The 16,752-nt window shown below is 37.4% G+C and overlaps 1 protein-coding gene and 1 non-coding gene across 2 annotated transcripts; one reads left to right on the top strand and one right to left on the bottom strand.

The window, feature by feature from the left end:
* Window positions 1–5,944: 5,944 nt before the first annotated feature.
* LOC130719254 (uncharacterized protein At4g04775-like) lies at window positions 5,945–6,567 on the bottom strand. The gene is made up of 2 exons (XM_057569887.1): window positions 6,388–6,567; window positions 5,945–6,286 (listed from the first exon to the last, which is right to left on the bottom strand). The coding sequence occupies exons 1-2, from the start codon at window positions 6,565–6,567 to the stop codon at window positions 5,945–5,947; spliced, it is 522 nt and encodes a 173-aa protein (XP_057425870.1).
* A 9,103-nt stretch (window positions 6,568–15,670) lies between these two features.
* LOC130721743 (small nucleolar RNA R71) lies at window positions 15,671–15,777 on the top strand. Its single transcript, XR_009013662.1, has one exon. It is a non-coding gene; the product is annotated as a small nucleolar RNA R71 (small nucleolar RNA).
* The last annotated feature ends 975 nt before the right edge of the window (window positions 15,778–16,752 follow it).

The raw sequence follows: 16,752 nt of genomic DNA, 5'->3' as shown, positions 1-16,752 counted from the left end.
CAGAAGACTTCGAGGTAGAACCTTATTCCCAACATTATCTTCTGTGAGATGGATTATAGTCGTTGGAGCTTGTTCTTCATAAAGATTCTAGTCGTCGAATCAAACGGTACAAAGTGTACTTGCGTCAGAGTGTAATATTGTTTGATTGAGACCTTTTGCCGTAAAGATGTAATATGTCATCTAGCAGGTAGCATAGGTATGAACTTCTATTTGTTGGTGTACAAATATGAATATATGATAGTGACACCACGGTTCCTTTATCTTCATCAAAGCATTGTGTCATATCTTGAGATTTCATCTTTGAAACTTCTACGCAAAGCTCTCTTGGCTTCTTCTTCAACGAGAAGTGTACTTGATTTGACTTTGTAGCTTGCTTTGAGTGTGAGCTTGATTCTTCAGATGATCTTCTACTTCTGTCGTCTTCCTTTTTCTTCAGACAATCTTTTTTCATCAACCTTCAAATCTTCAGACGAAGATTCTTAGCTTCGTTCATTCTGCTTTCAATAAGATGATTTGACTGTAAAGCTCGTTCTTCTTTATTTTCCTTTGAAGCTGCAGACTTCGTTTGAAGATGGATGATGTTCCAATCAGAAGTTCTGCTTCCAGCGTTCTTCTAAGCTATAGACGATGCTTCTTGCTTTAGCCATTCTTCTCTCATGAGATTTGTTAGCTTATCACATGCTTCATTGCTTTCTTCAGTTGGTCATTCAGAATGTGATTGATGGCGTTTGACCAAATCTTCTTCTTCTTCAGAAATGGATTGTCTTGTGTTTCCAGAATAAGATAGATGGTTGAAGGCGTAGTCTATAAGCTTTGGTCAATTTCTTCATTTCTTGATTGAGAGAGAAAGAGGAAACTTTGAAGTTGACATCTTGTATTTGTTTCCTTGGTCAACGTGCCTGAAAGGGTATCACGTGATTTCTCAGCACATGGATTTCTCCTCAAGAATGTCATAGATATTTCCATTTGAATATGACGCTCTTTTCTTTGAGCATTGCTTCCCATGATCAGCCTTGAGATAGACGATGTAGTAGACGTTGAGTGCGGTCTTCTCACATGATCTGATATCTTGACTTGATCTTGCATGTGTATAGTCCTGAAGCTTGACTCTTCTTGTGTAGATGAGATTGATGCTTTGGCTTCTTCTTCAGATGATCTTGATAATTTGACTCTATTTGCTCATAATGTTTATCTTGATCTTCTTCAGTTTGTGCAAACTAGCTGATTTGACATTTCCTTGCTAGTGCAATTGTCTTGTAGCTCTAACATTCTTTTCTTTTCTTTGGTCAGACGATTTGGCAGATATATCATTTGCTTTCTTGTCCCTGATGTCTTGACGCTTTGAATCTTCCTTTGGTCTTCTTGCTTTTGACTCTTCATTTCTTCTGGTTGGATCATTTAGCATATTCAACATTCCTTTGGTTGTCTAGTCTGCCTTGATGAATTGACTCTTCTTCTTTGATCTTCTTGCTTAGACGATGATGCATGTTTGACTTCTTTCGCTTGTCTTGTCTTCCTTTGATGCTTTTTGTCGTTTCTCTTCATTGCTTGAGCGTCTCCTTACGTAGTCTTATGCTTGAATAAGAGACATAAGGAAAGAGGGCATAAGTGTGATTTCCTGAAGTACAATTTACATTTTAGATTTAATCACATCACTACACTCTTGAAAGTTGTTATCATTCAAAACATGATAGAAGATATAATTAGTATTTGAACTTAACATAATTATTGTTAAGAAATGCTTTATTTACATTTGAAGTGTCATTTTTGTATCTGCTCTACCATTCACTTTTTTCCTTGTTAGAATGAATGAGTTCATATAGTGGAATCTATTAAAAAATGAAGTACTTACAAAGAAGTCATTCACGGTTGAATCCAAGCCAATTGCATCCTCGTCAAGTTTTTGAGTTGAAAGAGATCAGCCATTGCTACCAAAAACATTAATCATTTGGTTGTTCACTTGCCAAGGAAATTCTTAGTATTTAAATATGGTTGTATTTACCATGTGCAGCATTACTTAGATCAAAGAACACCCCGTCATGCTTTTGCATGCGTATTTGGGTTAAAATTCACCTCGTTCCATAGCAAAGGATCACTCAAAAATCGCATTCGACTGAGATTTTTCAGAAAGGGTAGACGACAACCCAATCACGATTTATGATTCATCATACCAGTTGTGGCACATGATTTATGATCCGAGGTGGTGGTGGCGCAGGTTCCAATCTGAGGGGTGATTTTCGTGTTCGAGTGGAAACACGATATGTGTTCTGAAGAAGTGTTGAACAACGTTATTCCCATCTAAGGCATGATTTTCGTGATGTTCCAATGTCGTGTGATGCGGCGGCTCGATTAGTGTCCTGATGTGCGGTGGTTGTGCCACCTTCCTTCTGAGGAGAGCTTTTCGTATTCAAGTGGGAGCACGATCTGTGATTTGAAGAAGTGGTGGTGAGAGCTTAAGCTAGTACAACTCATATTTAGTAGCTTCTTTTCAAAATAATGAACAGTGGAATGATTTAGCATGTTTATATTAAAACTTACCTACCCGATTATAAATGTACATAAAATGAATGAATAATGCTTCTTTTGCATAAATAATACTTAAGGCATTCCCATCATGGCATAAGACTCAATGTTACTAACTGAGATAAAGCAGAGATACAGGATAATCTAGCCAAAACTAAATAGCTATAGGATGACAACCAATTAATTAGCAAGGTGAAGTAGTATTAGGTTTTACATCACTTATTTAATAGAATTAAGACAAATGGTACAAAATATAGACAACAATAATTGAGAAGGAAATAATACACTAGAGATATTAGTTAAAAACATACCTAACTTATAAGCAAATAAGTAAAGTAAGCATTACCTTGCGAGTGGAGGTCCTGTTTCTAGAACCGGGAAGAGGCAATATGGTTTCCCATTAAGGGCTCCAAGGATGGTACATTAGTTTATGAATTTGTGTTTTAGTTTTGGCTATTCATGGATCATGATGAATTGTTTTATTATGTGAATATTTCAATTAAAATGTTGCAAGTTTTAGCTTTACATCATGTATTAAAGGAAATCAAATTACACTTGATTATTTTATAGAAACATTTATCTTTTCCAACCAGTTATACGTTACAAGTTTTACTTTAATTGTTGTCTATTAGTCTTGCCCGAAACCATATTTATTGAGGTTCCTCGGGCATGTAATTAATGGTTTAGAAAATAATAGTTTTTGTAATTTTAGTGGGTGTTGATGGTTAAAGAAGATAAAACAACACTTGATAAAATGTTCACAAATGGTAGAAGATGACACATAGGATAAAATGTTGAGGTTGACACTTTGGCAAAGAGTGAAAATATGATGTGTCAGTGTCATATTCCACGCTTCAGAATTTATATATTATAATAGATAGATATATAGATGTTTGTCAATAAAATAGAAGGCATTGTTTCAAATCCTGAATACCATTGCTTGAATATAAGAGAAACATATGTAATTTATGTTACTTACTAGATGGTTCGGATTTCTAATTTTTGTTGTTGTACCTTATAATGTGAAAAGATTGGGAATAAATCAAATCTATCACTTAAAGAGAGTTGAAACATAAAGAGGGTTCAATTGTATTCAAACTAAAAACAAAAATTACAAAACTATATTCTCTACTCTTAAAAATTAGGCTAAAACCGTTTTGAAATTGAGTAAAAAAATCTATATAGCTCCTCACCACGTAATATCAATTTACTTAAAAAAATTAAAGGATCACCCAAATTTATTCATTATATTATAATATTGTGACATTTCAAATTAAAGTAGCAAGGTATGTTCCACCGGACCACAATGAAATTATAATTATTACAGTATTTTTCTAAAATGAGCTGCTGGGAAAACCACAAAGTGCTTAGGGTGGTATTACAATATTATTGGAGTACTTGAAAATTTTTATAGGATGCAGATGTGAAGGGATGAACTGACTCCATTAGAGTCCATGCATAGACAACCGGACTTCATGTAGGAATAGTACTCCTTTTATGTGAGAATCCACACATAGGAAATTAATGGCTCCACCGATTGTGTTTAGTTTTGTTGTAAAAGCCATGGAAATCTGCTCGTTCAGATTATACCTATTCAAATTTGATGGCACAATACCTTTATTATAAAGCCTTGCAATCAGTTATGTGTTCTTCCTCTTCTCAACGACGAGCTTGAAATATTGAGGTAGATTAAATTTGTTTCTAAGCATGCACCGCGACACTTCCATTCATGCGTCCAAAACATCTCGGGAATGTCAAATAGATTTGTTCAAAAATAATCTAGATCAGCCCTAATGTTTTGAACCTGTAAATAAAATAAAAGGGAATTGGTTATTTAATTCATTGAAATTTGAAAATATAAATTTCAAAAGTGTCAGCTTAAAATCAACAAACGCATATTAGTCACCAGACTTAATTTAAATTGTGTGTTGGTGGGACATATATGTTTGGCAGTGGTAGGGGGCTGGGTTATGTTCGCAGGCCAGATCCCGTGAATGGTAAATCTCTTTGGTGGGAGTAATATGCAAGGCTAAGCAGCAAACATACAAACAGTGGGGGCCACTGTTGGGATAATATCAAGTAGTGATGACCGAGATTTTGTCCTAGTTTTTAGGGTATTTTCTTTGCTAGTTTTGAGTCTTTTTCTTTGTCTCATGTAGTGTTTCATGCATTTTTATCTTTATTTGTGTTTTTCCACTTGTTTTGGGAGCCTTTGAGCAAAACTAACCTTTGAGTTTCTAGATATTTTCCTAGCTTGATCATCAAGGTTTCAAGTTACTTCAACTGAAGATGGAAGGTCTAGAGGCTTGGAGGCTTAAAGGAGGCATTGAAGTGGAGTTAAGTTGAAGTTCAAGAGGTTCTCAGGCGTGCATGTGGCGCTCAGGCCCTAGACAGGGGCACCTGAGCTCCAATTCAACATAAGCCAGGAATCTGAAAAATCTAAGGCTGGCGCTCGAGCGCCCAGCACTCTAAAGCCAACATAAACTTTTCATGTAATTGGCGCTCAAGCATGCTTTCCCAGTGCTTGACCGCCCAGACACGTCTTAAAACTCTATAAATAGGTGTTTAGTTGTTTTGTTTCATATCTTTTGTAATATCTTGATACTTTGTAAAACTGAGAAGGAGAAGAGAATCTAGGAGAGTGTGAGAGGGCTTCCGAGCTTGTAATCCAGGTTCTTAGCACCATGCTTGGATAATCTCTTCTATTGCTTTGGTGTTCTTTGTAAGATTTTTCATATTTAAGTTATAATCTTAAGTTATATTTCACATGTTCTTCTTCTATCCTTGAATCTCATTTTCTGAATTTCAATCTAAGCTTGAATGCATGCTTGCTTTATACTTTTCTATAATCAGAACAGAAGTTTGTTATAGATTAGGGAACTGATTTAGGATTACCCCTTCTATGCTTGCTACTAGGAATAGAGGAAGGGTTGAAGTTTGTTGTCTTGAACATTGTAATCTTTATGCTTCAAACAAATATTTAAGGACACAAGGAATTGGGCTTATCTTTCGGTTTGAAAGAATTATCTATGTGAGGCATCGATAGGTAGTTTCTTAGGCTATAACATCAAGGAGAGACCCATGAGTTTATGTGCATAGGATGATGTACTTAAATTGATTAGTTGAGCAAGAATCCAAAGTATTTCAATCTCTATTTTCAATCTTTGTTTCATTTTTGAATATATGTTTATTTTCTCTTTCACTACTTCGACGTTTCATTATCACAATTAAATAAACCTTTGAACTCAAGACTTGAACTGAATTTATTCACTCATAATCCCTGTGGTTCGATATTTAAAATCGGGTAATTCTTTACGGGTAAATAGCCAAGTTCGTCCCTGAAAGTGTCCATCGCCTTCAACTTCGTCCCTGACCTTTAAAAATGACGCCCGTGGTCCCTGAAAGTGGCAAACCTCCCTCATCAGTGGTCCTTGGTTAAAAAAAAGTCACGTCCGTTAACGGAAGTGTGACATGGCTTTTTTTTTATGACACATGATTTCATGAAGTGAATTTGTTGCATATGAGTGTCATTGTTCTTCAGCATAATTCCCTGCATGATCCTAATCTCTTCAACCAAAAACACATTCTTCTTCTGCATAATCTCCTTCATCATCACTACCTCCTGCAACAAGGTCTGATTCTGCAACAAAATTTCCTTCAACAGTCTCACTTCTTCATCATTGTTGTTAGGGTTCTGTCCATTTGAAACCACTTCACCTTCTTCTTCAACCCAACGAAAAAAATTACAATTGGACACATGACCCTGCAAACAAACACAGCAAATGTTCAAGAACAACAGCATTCACACGATAGCTACAAATTGAAGCTTCTAGGTGACAAACTTTGGAAACAAGAGTTACTAACCTTAGGTAAATAGCAACTATAGAAAGCTTTTCCTGGGTTCAAATCAGTCCTCGATACCCTAACCACAGCCTCTTGACCACACTTGCAGTGGGGAACAACAGCATTCACACGAGAGCTTGAAGAACCACTGTAATTCCTGCAATTGTTCGGTTGAATCCGCGACTTGGAGCTCCCACTCATTGTGTGTTCAATTGCGACAGTGAGGGAAGGATAATTCAGAGGAAATGACCCTTGGAAGGTTAGGGTTATGAGAATTAGGGGAATTTGGGATTTTAGGGTTCATCATCATATAAAGGGCTGAAAGGACTAAATTGAACCCTTCCCAAACATCCACAACGTTTTTAGTTTCCACATCAGCTATGGATTTATAAAAAAAAAAAAAGCCATGTCACACTTCCGTGAGCGGACGTGACTTTTTTTTAACCAAGGACCACTGATGAGGGAGATTTGCCACTTTCAGGGACTATGTGCGTCATTTTTAAAGTTCAGGGACGAAGTTGAAGGCGGTGGACACTTTCAGGGACAAACTTGGCTATTTACCCAATTCTTTACACTTGCGGATTTTCCAACAGGTAGTCATACTGATAAGCACAAGTTAGCCTAATCAGTAAGGTAAGAAGAATGATAGGCATAGAACAACTGAGGAGATATTTCATGATGATTAATTTTGATGAAACTTAATTGCAAGAGTGATGAAATTATTATGAGATTTATGTGATGTATTTATAGTGGAGCTAGATGCATCATTCAAGTTTATTAGAGAAGGAGAATGTTTTACATAACCACCAAATTGCAAACAACAAGTGCAAAGTGGGTTTTGCTATTTGTGGAGGTAGAGTCGTAGATGCTACATCATGAAATATGCTGCACACAATGTGCATGTATTGTGACTTAATTAGCTACTACATAACTTATGCTCCTCAACTTATTAACATGTGTATTTCCACTTTCTTCACTTCGGCTTTAGTATAAGAGGATGGGGCGTGGAAAGGGAAGGGAGGGTTGTGTGAAGGAGGGAGGGCAGTGACAGAGGAGTGCGAATGGTGAAGAAGATGAGAGTGAGCCCTAAAATTGGAGATTTGGAGGAAGGGTAGGTTGTAATGAGTACATATTTGAAGGGTACTTTGAATTTGAAATTTGAAATTGGTGCATTTAGTGGTATTAGATGTAATGGGTGTTGTGCACTCATTTAATGATTCTTTAAAAAGTGGAAGCTGAAGTAAAATATGATATTTGTGAAGGGAGAAGATGACAAGACAATGTGGTGAGGATTCAATGAGAAAAATAGTGGGAAAGAGAAAATGAAAAGGATGAGATAGTGGGAGAGAAGAGATGGAAGCTGAATTAAATAAACAAAAATATTAAAAAGAGGACATGTGGAGGATTTTATGGAGTGAGGATGGAATAAAATAAGAACATCTTTATCCATCACATTCACTAGAGTGTCTACACTTCATTCTTTACAATTTTTCATAGTGTCACATCATCTAAATCACTTACTAATTTTTTACTCCAACCTAAAAACTCTTAAAAGTTTCTCTTGTAGACCCCACAATCAACTACATACTTTAGGTGATTAAAAGATAAGCAAATATAATAATATTTTATATTAACATATTTATGAGAGAGAAGTGTCTACATTACCACACCTAAATTAGACATGGTGGAAGAACAGTTTCTCTCCAATGGTGTGAGACACTAGTGCGAGAGTCTCTTTAGTGTGAGACACTCCCATTGGAGATGCTCTAATATAAAAAATTGAAGGTAGTGACACCTCACCTAATAGGGTCTTATAATTGTTGTTATTTTAATACTATATAAATTCCATATTAATGAGTTCAGCTCAAAAGATGTTAAAGGCATGAGCAAGTAAATGTCAATTAAAGGTCACGACATGAGCAGAAATTGGTCGATTTTTTTTTTTGGTAACATACGGAAAATAAATTGGTCAATTAAATTTAAATGAGTTTTTTTTTTGATAAGAAAATTTAAATGAGTTGGTTTAATTTATAAAATTTACTAATAAGATGAAAAAGTTAAATGCAAAACTAGAAAATAGAAAAATTCATACAATTAACATTAAATTGTATATGGTAGGAGCTTTGCATCAAAAGTCGAAACATTGAAGTTAGATGAACGCATCAAAATTGATTAGCATTTTGCAATCATAACTAGTATTTTTACCTGTGTGCTGCACGACGAAGCTTACTGTTCTATTTAACATATCAATAAATACTTTGATTATAAATAATTTAAGATACTAAAAATGAAAGAACAATCATAATAAAGACGAAGACATTCAAATAACATAAATTCGGACACTTACTTATAGTGTTTTGTACTCATACACCGATTTAACCAATATAACTATTTCAGGGAAAAAGAATCAGAAGCAGAAGATCATCTGAAGAATCAAGCTCACACTCAAAGCAAGCTACAAAGTCAAATCAAGTACACTTCTCGTTGAAGAATAAGCCAAGAGAGCTTTGCGTAGAAGTTTCAAAGATGAATTCTCAAGATCTGACACAATGCAATGATGAAGATAAAGGAACCGTGGTGTCACTATAATATTGTCATATTTGTACACCAACAGATAGAAGTGCATACATATGCTATCTGCTAGATGACATATTACATCTTTACGGCAAAAGGTCTCAATCAAACAACACTACAATTTGACGCGAGTACACTTTGTACCGTTGTCCAACGGCTAGAATCTTCATGTAGAACAAGCTCCAACGGCTATATTCCATCTCACAGAAGATTCTGAAGTATAAAGGGGAAGAAGTGAAGACTTGAAGACTAAGCTTTTCAGCTCATCAGAGCAAGCTTCTGGGCACACACCTATTAGAGTTTCTGTGCTCAAGAATACAAAGCCCATATCTTTAGAAGTCGATGATACTCTCAAATGAATAGACATTAATCATCGTCTGCTTCAACATGGAGAGTATATTTTCTAAAGAGTCAAATCATTTGTTACTATCTCATGTATTAGAATATAAAGTATACTTCTAGAGTCAAATTCCATACAAAATACTTTATGATTCATGAACTTAAATGTATATGAGGGTATGAAAAACACTAGAAAGGGGGGTTTGAATAGTGTTTTACGTTTAAAAACTTTCCCTCTAAGATTTTAACAAATCTTCTCGGTTAACAAGAACACAAAGTGCAAGAGATAAAGAGATGAGAAAAGCACACAAGTGTTTTATCCTGGTTCACTTGATAAACCCCTCAAGCTAATCCAGTCCACCCGTTAAGGTGATTTCTTCCTTCGTAGAATGAAGGTAATCCACTAATAAAAGATTATTACAACTGCACTAGCACACCTTGCTTAGTGACTAACAAATCTAAGAACTAGCAACACTAAGACACACAAGTCTTAGTCTTCTCGAGAATCCTGACCTCACTGGTCTCTCAGGGAAATACAAACAAAGTTTGTAGAAGGTTGGGTTTACACAGAGTTGCTTCTAAACAAGCAGAAGTATACGCAATAAGAAATATTGCTAAGGTATTTTGCTTGAAGATTTTCACTTGTATTGCTCAATAGTTTCTTAGCTATTTCTTCTCTCTTCAGCCTATTTATACTTGTTGGTCAATCTGCAAGTGTACAGAATCTACCCAGTTTTAATTTATCGAACCTCAGGGAATTGGTATGCGAATTCAGGAGCGCTCAGGCGCCAATTCCTCTCTAGCATGATGTAAACATCGAACCAATTGGAGCTCAGGCGCTCAACACGAGCGCCTGAGCGCTCTCTACATGCTAGAAAGCCTCTTGACCTTCTTCTTAACTACCCTTTAAGCCTCCCTTCAATTTTCCAAGCCTTTTGACCTTCTTTCTTCATCAGCTTTCAGACCTAGCTGCTTGGGAACAAAGCAAGGAAAATATCTAGGATTTCCAAGAGTTTATTAGCACAAGAGACCCTCAATTCAAGTAGAAAAGATATGCAAGTCCTAAACTCACTTAAAATGCAAGAAAGGTCCCTATAAAACTATAAAATTACCAAAACAAAGTGAAAACACAAAGAAAGATAAAAATGCATGATAGTGCATGAAACACTACATGAGACTCAATAAAAAGACTAAAAACTAACAAAGGAATGACCCTAAAACCACTACTAAACTAGGGTCATCACACCACTATACTCAACGACAACTCGCCCTCGAGCGTAAACAACACTCGCTTGCCCTCAAGCGCAAGAAATGCTCCCAAAATAAGTGTTCTCAACAAGGAATACTTCACACAAAACAGGGGGACAAAACAACTTCAGCTGGTTCCAAAAGAAAGACACAACAATCCATTTCATGCAACTTTTAGACAAAAGAGAGTGTAGAGTCCATCATTAGAAGCATATAGATCTAACATTCCTAGGATGAGATATTGATATAGTGCACTGAGCACACAAGAAGTTCATAGGTTCTGGATATCATTCACTCAAGAGAAACCAAGATCAAACATGCACAAATTCAATGAGACTTCAAAGGGTTGAAATGTTGGCTTGGTGAAGTACAAGGTGGTTGGTCCCTAAGGATGACTAGGCTTCAAAGCACAATGAGTGTGATCCCAATTAAGTAACACTGGAGCTTTTAACAACAAACTTTTTAAGCACAAGTCTCTTGACCCCCCCATTCCAACTTTCTTTTCTTCTATTTTTTTCTTTTTGCAACTCCAACTTGATTAAGAGTTTTTTTTTTCTTTTTTCTTTTCATTTTCAATATTTTCCACTTGGGGCAAGAGACACTTTCAACTTTATTTAGCTCCAAAACAATGCAAGGACCAACACTCCCCAAACTCCAACCTATCATTCATCCCAATCCTTTAGCTAACAAAGAAATCTTCAATAGGCTCAAAAGGGACAACTAGGGACAAATGTTCAAGCCAACAAACTCTGAAGCTCTAAAACCTACAGGTCTCAAGAATTGTGCAAGTATCACAAAGCAAGCAAAGAGCGAAATCAATACAGAACCAAGAAGTACAAGTGAGTCAGGATCCTCCAGGGAAATTATATGGTGAAGGGTCAAAGATGGACCCTTATGGACTCACACCAACTCTATCCTTAAGAAACACTCGGAAGACCGAAGTCTCCTCCTCTCTTCCCCAAAGCATGCAATCACTTATCCCCAAAAGACAACACAAGTATTCATAAAAATATTTTCAAAACCAACAACACGTTAGAGAGCATAACTACGAGCAAAAACATGTGAGTATAGGGAAGTAAAGACCCAAAAACGACACTAACAAAACAATGCATGAATAAAAGAAAAATAAAAACTACAAAAGAAAAATATGCAAAAATGCATGAGCTAAACTAAGGGAAATAGTCGACCTCCTTTACCAATTACCATGGAGGCCTTAGATACATGTCCTACTCCAGAATTCAGGCTCTCATTCCCTGCAAAATGCAACAAACCAGCAAGCAAAAGAAAACAAGACTTGGGTTGTCTCCCAAGCAGCCCTAAGTTATAGTCCTAGGTGGACTCGCCTTCCTTTAGTGTTAGGAAGGAAATTTCTTACCATCAATCTTCCTTCCACATGTGCAAGGTTCCTACCTTGCACAAAACATTTGGAACAATTCCTCCCAAGAGAGGGTATCATCTAAACCATCGTACCAAATCCTTGCTCCCCCCTTCAAGGAGTGAGGGAAGAGCTTAATCTTGAGCTCATCACTAGTCACACCTTCCATCTTTACAAGGTGACTACCTTGAATGAATCGAGCCATGTGGGCTTGGAAATTCTCATCTTTAGACCCACCATACTTGTTTTCACTAACAAGCTTGATGAGAGCTTGATTAGGCTCAATATCTTTTTCCTTCACTTTAGGGGTCTCTTTTGAAGACCTGGACAAGCTTTTGATCACATTACAAACAAAATCATCATTAAGGTTAGTTTGCAAAATAGGATTGAAAACTGAAAATCTTACCTTGTTCTCACCAACTCGGAGAATGAGCTGACCCTTATCAACATCAACCTTAGCCCTACCAGTGGCTAAGAAGGGTCGACCTAGAATGAGAGGAATCTTTGCATCCTCCTCCATGTCCAGCACCACAAAGTCCACGGGGAACACATACTTGTCCACCTTCACCATAACATCTTCCACAATCCCATATGGTGTTTTTAGGGATCGATCCGCCATTTGCAAAGAGATCATAGTTGGGGTAACCTCAACTAAGTTCAACCTCCTAAACATGCTAAGCGGCATCAAGTTGATGCTCGCTCCTAAGTCGCACAAGGCTTCAACAACAGTCAACCCCTTAATCTCCACTGGGATAGTAAAACTCTCAGGATCCCTTCTCTTCTTAGGCATTTTTCTTTGCAAAAAGGCACTACATGAGATGCAAATAAGTAACACTAGAGAGGGGGGTTTTAATTGTGTACTTGAAATTTACGTTTTAAAAACTTTGTTTTATGAAAAGAATATTAGTTCTTTTAAGAAAACGTTTAAGTATGACTTTTCGTAAACTGTTTGGTGCAGCGGAAGTTAAACAGTAAGTAAGACAGAACGATCAGCACACAGGGATTTATACTGGTTCACCCTAAACGATTGGGCTACGTCCAGTACTTGGCCACCACCAAGATTTTCACTAGAAAGTTTCAAGGACTTCTCCAATACAAGTATTCTCAGGGACTTCTCCCACAACAAGTATTCTCAGGGACTTCTCCCACCATGTATTCTAAGGACATCTCCTCCAACGTATTATCAGGACGCCTCCTTACAAGTATTATCAGGACTTCTCCTAAAACAATCTTTTGCAAGATGTTTTTCTTCTACATGATCTCTTCTTACAAGAGTGAGGTAGACAGTTCGGCTCAAATGAACTACAAAGTGTTTTGGACAGATTTGACTCTTAGGAAACTTTGTGTTCTAGATCTAGAGAGGCTTGAGAGAGTATTTGACTCTTTTGAATCTGTGCTCTCTTTCTAAGATATGACTCTTAAGCTCAATACTTTGAGTGCTAAGTACTTGGAGAGTATTCAAAGTTTGGTTCTCTAGTACATGGTTGAGGAGAATAATTGTTTGACTCTTAACTTTTCTTCAAAGGATGAAGATCACTTGAAATGAAGGATGGCTGGAAAGCTAAGTGATTTCTCCATTCTTTTCTTCTCTTCATCTACATTGTGATGCACTCTCTCTCTTTCAAGTCTTCAAGTCTTCCTTTTATATCTTTAAGGCTTCTAGTGGATAGTGATGTGTTGGCACATTGAGAGCCTTTCAATTTTCTAACCGTTGCTCCAACAGCTCTTTTCTTGAGCATTAAATATCTTGTACCTGCTCGCTCCCCTTGACTTTTTGCTCAAAGTGGTACTTTCTCTCTCTTCCTTTTTGTACTTTTATGACAACATTGTAATTTGTGCATTGGAGAGTGTGTAGAGATAGAAATCACATGAGCTTCTTTGCTTCTTCTCTAAGCTGATTTGACAAGTCCCCTTTTTGATCAGAAGATATTTTCAATTTGAATTTTCAATTTGAATTTTCCCGGTTCGTTGTCCTGAACGGTAGGATGATGACAGTACCCATTGGACGATAGTCATCAGACGAATGAAACTTTGCAAAGTGTAGTCTGAACAGTCTAGCTCTTTCTTCGGACAGTTTGTGATGATGCCATGAAATATCTTTCACGCCTTTGCTTTGACTGTCTGGCTTAAGCTTTGACTTTCCTTCTCCTTGTCTGAACAGTTTAATGATGAGGCCGTGAAAATCCTTTCACGCTTTAACTTGAACTGTTTGGCGAGACTTGTCTTTGGCTTCATTTCTACTAGCTTGATCAGTTAACGATGATGATCCCATGGAAGTGCTTCCATGCTTATGACTTGAACTGTCTAGCTCAAGCTTTATCACTCTTTCTTCTTCTTCCTCATTTCACAGTGGCTTCAGATGATGCACTGAAATTTCGTCCATGCTTTAGCTTGTACTATTTGGCTTGATCCTTGAACTCTTCTTCACCGAGTAGTCTAAGATATTTCCAAATATGAAGATGACGCTTAATCTGTAGACTTCGCAGCTTGCTCCGTTGGATAAACTTTCTTTGATCCTTTAGAAGGTCCTCTTGCTTTAGATTGTCTTCTTTCCTTAGATGGTCTTCTTTCCTCAGACGGTCTTGTGACTAGACAATTGACTTTGGCCAACTCTTCAGGATTTGAACTGTCTTGCAGATTTTGCATTTTTGCTTGGACAGTACACATAACGGGTATGCATGATAAGACATGATATTTCCTGAAATACACAATATATGAAATTTTTAGTATTTCATTTATACCCTTCAAATTGTTATCATTTAAAACATGATAAACGATATGATGAGTTTGAACCTTACACTACACTCCTCGGTCATCATGATAGTTTCATCAACCTCACTCAACTTCCTTCTTTTAGTTAAAATGTCCTTCATGAACTTAGCATAGAAAGGCATTTGTTCCAAAGCATCGGAAAAAGGGATATCGATATGGAGTTTCTTAAAAACATCCAAAAAATTTGAAAACTTTTTATCCAAATTCTCTTTAGCCAATGCTTTAGGAAATGGAACTTTGCTAAGCTCAGGAATTGGATCATTCATCACTCTAGTTTTAATAGGAACACTCCTTTCCTCCTCAACTATCCTCTCACTTTTTTCTCCCTCTGCTTTCTTTTCTAACCCATTCAACACTCTACCACTTCTAGTAGTCATAGCAAAAGCACTTTCTTGTTCGAGATTGGGGATAGTATCGGAAGGAAATTTACCTTGAGGCCTTTCGGCTATTTGCTTAGCCAGCTAGCCAAGTTGGTTCTCCAAGTTCTTGATAGCTGCCTCTTGGTTCTTATAGTTGTTCTTCATGCGGTTGATGCAGCTCTCCAATAGCTCCTCTAAGCTCTTCTTGCCACCATCATTTTCACCAACTTGCTCTTGGACTTGTTGAGCAAGTCCAGAGCTTTGACCTTGGAAACCTTGATTAGGCATGGTACTAAAATCACTAACATGAGGCCCTCCAATAGCCACACACTCCACTTTGGCTACTGTAGCACCAACCAAATTGGTCGCCTTTATGTGATTTTAAATCTCCGTCATTCGTTCGGAGAGTTTCTTGTTGGAGGCCAAGAGCTTGTCGTAAGCTTCAACTTCAAACATACTCCTTCGGGTTTGGCGATCATTTTCAGAGTTCATGGCTCTCATTGCCATCTTTTCTATTAATTCATACCCCGCTTGTGGGGTAAGAGCATCGAACTCCCGATTAGAAGTCGCGTCCAAACAAAACCTCCAAGAGTATTGTAGACCATCATAAAACGTTGCAACCAATTCAGCTTGGGTGAGATTGTGTTGAGGGCATTTTCTCAAGAGCTTCTTGAAGCGCTCCCAAGCTTCATAGAGATTCTCTTCAGCGGTTTGCACAAAAGTCATGATGTCTTTTTTTAGCTTCCTCAAAAGAGCTCTTGGGAAGAACCTTGTTGTGAATTTTTCTGCTAGGTCTTCCCAAGTAGTGATACTCCCTTGAGTTTGTGAATTCAGCCATTCTTCCGCTGCATCCTTCAAAGAAAATGGAAACAAGCTTAACCGGATTGCGTCCGCCAGAACATCGTTCACCCGATAAGTGTTGCAAATCCGGATGAACCTCTCCATGTGAGCGTGAGGATCTTCCAGGGCACCTCCACCATATTGGCTTTGGCTCACCAAGTTGATAAATGCCGGTCTCAACTCAAAGTTTCCAACTCCCTCGGGAAAAACAATGCTCCCGGGATAGTCATAACTCATAGTAGCTGAAGTGAGTTCCCGAAGAGACCGGTTGGCATTCTCAACTTCTTGTTCACGTAACCGGAGGATGATACCCTCTTGGATTCTTGCCTCAATATGGGCTTGCATCTCCTCCTCCGTCATATGGCCACCCATGATGGTGTCTCTCGAGAGAGCAACCTGAAAGTATGACACTAAAACAGAGAAAGATTAGTAGCACCAATTCTAAACAAGTTCAAAACTAAAATAAAACCACAAACTAAAAACTTAAACAAAAAATCACAAACAATTCCCCGGCAACGACGCCAAAAACTTGTTGGTCAATCTGCAAGTGTACAGAATCTACCCGGTTTTAATTTATCGAACCTCAGGGAATTGGTATGCGAATTCAGTTTAAGCCTCGAGTTCACGGTAGGAAAGCGAGTAAAATTCAGTTTTAAGGTTGATTTCTAGGTGGTTAATTAACAAGCAATTGAAATATAAGTGTGTGCGAACAATGGTGAGCATGCCTTGGGTTCTTGCTTAACTAATTCAGTTTTAGTCAACCCATTCTATCCACAAAACTCTGAGTCTCTCCTTGATGCTCTAGCCTAATCAATCATCTATCGATGCCTCGCATAGACAATCCTCTCAAGTCAAAAGATAGGCACAATTCCTTGAATA

The sequence above is a fragment of the Lotus japonicus genome, chromosome 5 (assembly GCF_012489685.1).
Source record: "Lotus japonicus ecotype B-129 chromosome 5, LjGifu_v1.2".
Classification (NCBI taxonomy): domain Eukaryota; kingdom Viridiplantae; phylum Streptophyta; class Magnoliopsida; order Fabales; family Fabaceae; genus Lotus; species Lotus japonicus.
Note: the sequence above shows the minus strand (reverse complement) of the source record. Positions and strands in the feature narration are given on the sequence as shown.